This window comes from Papaver somniferum, chromosome 6 (assembly GCF_003573695.1).
Source record: "Papaver somniferum cultivar HN1 chromosome 6, ASM357369v1, whole genome shotgun sequence".
Classification (NCBI taxonomy): Eukaryota; Viridiplantae; Streptophyta; class Magnoliopsida; order Ranunculales; family Papaveraceae; genus Papaver; species Papaver somniferum.
Window position 1 is genome coordinate 175,770,729 of NC_039363.1, and position 6,089 is coordinate 175,776,817.

The 6,089-nt window shown below is 37.2% G+C and overlaps 1 protein-coding gene across 1 annotated transcript; it reads left to right on the forward strand.

The window, feature by feature from the left end:
* Positions 1–271: 271 nt before the first annotated feature.
* LOC113291866 lies at positions 272–4,018 on the forward strand. Its single transcript, XM_026541350.1, has 5 exons — positions 272–2,502; positions 2,618–2,645; positions 2,752–2,945; positions 3,050–3,143; positions 3,248–4,018. The coding sequence occupies exons 1-5, from the start codon at positions 272–274 to the stop codon at positions 4,016–4,018; spliced, it is 3,318 nt and encodes a 1,105-aa protein (XP_026397135.1).
* Positions 4,019–6,089: the final 2,071 nt, after the last annotated feature.

Below are 6,089 nucleotides of genomic sequence, written 5' to 3' on the forward strand. Positions count from 1 at the left end.
GAGCTGGAAAGGGCTTTGATGTGACGAATTTCTGGTAATTGCGCTCCAATCCTTAACTTATGCCTATTTTTCTCACTAATTTGACTTGCATAGGTTGCTAAAAATTTTAATTTGGATACTATAGATTCATATTATCTGTTTGTTGGTTTGACTTTAATCTAAGATCTCTTCTTGTTTCGCAGAAATTTTGTTTCTCTAATCCATAGTTGTTCTGCACCTCCTTTTACGGACTCTCATAGATTGTCTTCTGTTTACTCTTTATGTTCATATGATGGATTTCCAAGACTTCACAATTATTGACAAGAGCTGGATAGGACTTCCAAGAGACCACGATGCATTCAAAGTAGGAGTTCGAAATTTCATAGACTATGCGAGCTGGGATTTAGAACCCGACCAGAAAATATTTTGTCCTTGTAAGGATTGCAATAACAATAAGAGAGAGCTTGTGTCTGTAGTGCACGGACATATTCTGTGGAATGGCTTTATGCCGGGATATGTCGATTGGGTATACCATGGAGAAGGGGAAGACCAGGTGAGGGAAACAACCAATACTGGAAATGTGGTGCAGGACGACGATGAAGAAATGTCTGATTTGCTGCAAGAAATGAACTATGACGCCTCCAATTTTTACAAGTTGTTGAACGATGCGCAGGTGTCACTATATCCTGGCTGTGAAAAGTTTTCAAGATTATCCTTCATTGTGCACTTGCTTCATGTCAAGTCCCTCGGTGGATTGAACATCAAGGGGTTTGATGCGTTGTTGAGTCTCTTGACCAAAGCCTTTCCGGATGCCAAACTACCAAAGAATTTTTATGATGCTAGAACAACAATCAAGGGCTTGGGGCTTGGCTACATTTTGATCGATGCTTGCGAGAATGATTGTGTTTTGTTCTGGAAAGAGAATGCAGATAAAACTTCTTGCCCGGTATGTCATGCTTCAAGATGGAAAACTACTGAATTGAATGTGGATAACGAATCAATCAGAAGAACACCAAGAGGTAAAAACATTCCAGTAAAGCAATTGCGGTACTTCCCATTAAAGCCAAGACTTCAGAGGTTATTTATGTCTTCAAAGACCGCTTCTTATATGCGATATCATGCCAAAAGACGTCCCAAAGATGGAGTTTTGAGGCATCCAGTTGATGCAGAGACATGGAAGACCTTTGATAAGAAGCACCCAGAGTTTGCAGCTGATCCTCGCAATGTAAGACTTGCATTAGCAACTGATGGGATGAATCCGTTTGGGAATATGTTGCATCCACATAGTACATGGCCAGTTGTTCTCATCAATTATAACTTACCACCGTGGTTGTGTATGAAAGAGGAAAATTTTATCTTGTCTATGATAATTCCTGGACCCAAATCCCCAGGAAACGACATCGATGTGTATTTGCAACCACTCATAGAGGAATTGAAGGAATTGTGGGATGAAGGTGTTGAAACTTACGATATTTCAAAGAAAGAGAATTTTAAATGTCGTGCAGCATTACTTGGCACCATCAGTGATTTCCCTGCACTAGCTATGCTTTCCGGGTGGAGCACCAAAGGGGAATTTGCTTGTCCGTGCTGTGGGCCTGACCGATGTTCAGAACGACTGAGCAATGGGGGCAAGTATTGTTACATGCATCATCGTCGATACTTGCCTGCTGGTCATCATTGGCGCCACCAGAAGTCAGCCTTTGATGGAGAGAAAGAACTTCGAGAACCACCACATCTGATGAATGGGGATGAAATTGCTCAACAGCTGGCTCATTTTCGACAAGTTCAGTTTGGTAAGAACGCCAAACAGACTGGTCTGACAGAAATAACACTAGTTACTTTTGAACACAACTGGAAAAAAAAGAGCATATTTCATGAGTTGCCGTACTTAAGCTCAATTATATGTTTTCATAATGTCGATGTGATGCACGTTGAGAAGAATATTTGTGAAACTGTATTGGGCACAGTGATGAATGTAGAAGGGAAAACGAAAGACAATCTTAAGGCCCGGTTGGATCTGATGGACTGGGGATTACGGCCGGAGTTACATTTGAGACAAGAGGGAGATAAAATAGTGGTGCCAACAGCTTCTTTTGTCATGTCGCCCAAAGAGAAGGAATCTTTTTGTAGAACTTTGAAGGATATTAAGGTTCCCGATGGATACTCATCAAATATTTCTCGGTGTGTGAACGTTAAGGATCGAAAGATTATGGGTCTGAAAAGTCATGACTATCATGTATTAATGGAATATTTATTTCCTATTGCCTTACGTGGACACTTGGATGGGGATATATTGGAAGCACTGAGTGAGTTATGTATGTTTTTTAAAGTGTTGTGTACACGGGTTCTCAAGATAGAGGATCTGGATAAACTACAAGATAGTATCGCAATTACTTTGTGCAAGTTGGAAAGAATATTCCCCCCATCTTTTTTTGTTGTGATGATGCATTTGCCCATTCATCTAACACAACAAGCAAAGGATGCAGGTCCAGTTCAGTATCGGTGGATGTATCCGATCGAGAGGTAAGGGTATTCATTTATTTTATGTGCAACATTTGTCTAATTACATTGACGACTTGGGTGAATATTTCTTTTTGTAATTTTTTTTATACAATCACTATTTTTGCATCCTTTGAAGTCTTACTGTAATTACTTTAGGTATCTGCGTAAGTTGAAGTCTTATGTGCGGAATAAAGCTTGCCCCGAAGGATCGATGGCTGAAGCATACCTTATAGATGAATGTATCACTTTTTGTACGCGTTACTTGAATAGTGTTGTACAAAATTTAATAAACTTGAAAGGAATGAGGATGATGAGGCGCCACAACCTGATGATCGATTAATAGTTTTCAAACAATCCGGTAGGCCCGTTGGAGCTGAAACTTGGGGACAGCTTACGGAGTCAGAGATGAAACAAATCCAACTTTATGCTTTGCTGAATACCAAAGAAGTGCAGCCATATGAGGAGTGCGCGTGCTATTTATTTGTGTTTTTATAGCCATTAACTTGTTCAAGATCTAGTAATATTTTAGCAGTGTTGTGGTTAACTATGTTAAGCGCTGCACCTGCAGGGAACACAAAAGTGAGCTGCAAAGCCGTGGCTTAAGAGACGCCGACGTTAATAGAAGACACATCAAAGAGTTTCCTGATTGGTTTGCAACTAAAGTAAGTACCGATATATCATTGTAACACAATTTCTTTTGCGATTTTAATGACTTTCACTTCGTTTTTTTCGTCATTGATAAACATCTCTATGCATGTATGAATAGATATACCAATTGCATAAAAAAGGTCAGGTGAGTGATGAACTATATTCGTTGAGTCAAGGTCCTGCTAAAGAATGTTTGAGTTACAATGGCTACATTATCAATGGGTTTAGATTTCATACAAGAGAGTGGGAGAGTCGACGAAAGTCACAGAATAGTGGACTGTGTGTCCCTCGGGAAGACGAAGGTGTAGCTGAAGATGAAAATGATTTTTATGGAGTTGTGAATAATATTATCGAGGCACGGTATGTGGGTCAACTCCGAGTTCTTCTTTTCAAATGCGATTGGAGACCGATTGCAGGAACAGATGAGTTTGGATTTACTAGTGTCCATATGAATAGAAGATATTATGTGAATGAACCGTTTATTTTAGCATCTCAAGCACAACAGGTTTTCTATATCAATGATGTATATAATAAACAAAATGAAGTGGTTATAAAAACGCAACCTCGTCGGTCTTTCAATATTCCAGAAATAGATTCGGATGGGGAGACTGAAACAGAAAGCTCGACTTCTAGTGAGGCATATCAAGAATGGCATTCAAGCTATTCGATAAAAGATCTTAGAGGAGAGCCACATCAGGATCGCAGTGACAGTTTTGTTTGGGATAGGAACGACGTTCCCCCAGAAACTATCAGTCGTGCTGCAGCAGCAGTAGCTTGTCGAAGCCAAGAAGATGAAGAGGAAAATGACACGGATGCCGTTTACACCTCTGATGATGAGGATGAGTATGAATTTGATGATAATAACAACCGCGATGATATGGAATTTTAATAGTGGTGAGTATCATTTCATCTTATTGATCTAATAAAAGTTTTCCCCTTTGTGATGCTTGGATTATTTTGAATTTAAGTTTAATCTATGATGAGTTAGTTACTGAGTTATCTATATGTTGTAGGACTTGTCCAGTTATCGACTGCAAATGCCTTGCAAAATGGACGGGTTTCTATGTTTCTCTTATTGGGGTGGGGTGTTGCGAGGCTATCACCTGTTAGAAGTAGAATTTTTTTCCCTGCGAAAGTTGAGTTATGAAACTACTTTGACATAGGGTACTTGGCAATTTGGGAAGACATGACAGTTCATATTTTTAATCTTGTAAACTTCTCTTTCACGATTCCCACTTTTAATCTTTTGTAAACTTTAAGAGTGTTTCAAGACATTCATTTTCTTGAACCATTTCCATGAATGATAATCTAACCGGAGTCTTGTAAGGATCTAATTAAGTTACACATTTCACTGTGAGAACTTTTTTCATGCCTAACAGTGACTGCCATCTTAACAGTTAAGGAAGATTAGTTGTTCAAATTCCTTGACTTAAAATCACAATTTAATGTTTTCAAAAAGACTGATTAAGAATGAGTGAGATAGTAAATCAAGAACAAGTATTTATAATTTATCAAATTCTTATTTAATTAATGAAGACTCAATGAAATTTCAGAGGATACTCTTACCCTTACCCTTCCCCTTGTATTTTATTTAATCTAACTTTGGTTCCAACAAGTAATACTGTAGGTGATTTCTTGTCATCCGAATTAAAATATTCAAAACAAGAGCAGAAAACATCCAGCTATTTTTTTTTTTTAAAGCAAGCTATTTACAAAAGAATGAGAAACATAACTGCAAAGAGCCTCAAACTTTTAATTTAAATGTTAACAGGTGTTTTAACATTAACAATTAACATAATCTAGTTGGTGTATTTGGGTGCTCAAACCTTTGGCAATCACAGTTGCTGGTTTAGTTTCCGAAGTCTTAAGCAACTATGCAATAGGTTAATTGTGCAAGCTTAGTTTCCGAAGAGTTTGGAAACTAGTGCATTATATGTAGTTGGCATATCTTTGTTACTGAAGAGTTTGGAAACTAATGAAACCTATAGTTGCGATTGACGTGTTGTCAAACTATATAGGAACTAAGAGTTGCCTTAGCCTAGTTCCCAAAGCATCAGGCTACTAGTATATTTCATGTAGTTGGCATATAATTGTTGCTAAAGAATTCAGATTCTAATAAAAACGGTAGTTGTGTGCAGATTGTTGCGGAAGTATATAGGAACTACTAGTTTCCTTTGACTTTTTTCGATATCATTTGGCAACTAATAGTTGCGAGATTTTAGTGGCATTTGCTAGGATTTTTTGTAGTGATATAAGTTCAGATCAGATCGAAAATCAAAAGTAAGTAAATATTCAAATCTATTCAGAGGGTAATAAGGATTAAGATGCTCTAATCAAGAATCACAAGTTCAATTGTCGATCGAGATTACAAATTAAGAGACAGATCAATTTCTAACAGTAAGCCCTAGAAAATTTGTCGACAAATATTTTTCAAATTTCTTAACTCAAACACGAAGATTGGGATAAGATGATAATCGATCTATACTATGATCATGAATTAATCAATTAATTTCAATTGAAATCAAAGTTAATTAGACTTTCAAGAGACGTAAGAATTAGTTTCTTCTGAGTTTTATTTCCAAATCAATTTCTGAATCACGTAATAAGAAATTTCAATTGATCTAAAATAGGATTAGAAGGGAGAAACTTATCTTTCTCAACTTTTTGTTGTTGAATCTTCGGATCTAATTGTTGATGACAATCTTCATCGTCTCTGCATCTCGATTTCGACTTACTCAGAAACCAATGAAGATCTAGACACATCGTCAGTAGATACATAAGTAGAGATCAAAAAATCTTATCATTTCTTCCTCTTCGTAGTACATCGAATCAAGAAAACCCTAGAAAATGAATCTAATCTCTGGTTTTCGCTCTGGTTTTAGATGGAGAGAGAAAATGAAATAAAAAATGAAACTGAACATAAGTCGGATACAGTTCATCAAATGTAGATGGGGTATTTT

Bases quoted from the DNA above. Each gene is read 5' to 3' on its own strand.
- LOC113291866 (XM_026541350.1), top strand. From the start codon at position 272: ATGGATTTCCAAGACTTCACAATTATTGACAAGAGCTGGATAGGACTT. The intron at 2,946-3,049 runs GTGCGCGTGCTA...CTGCACCTGCAG, and splicing joins GAAGTGCAGCCATATGAGGA to GGAACACAAAAGTGAGCTGC. The intron at 3,144-3,247 runs GTAAGTACCGAT...ATGTATGAATAG, and splicing joins CTGATTGGTTTGCAACTAAA to ATATACCAATTGCATAAAAA.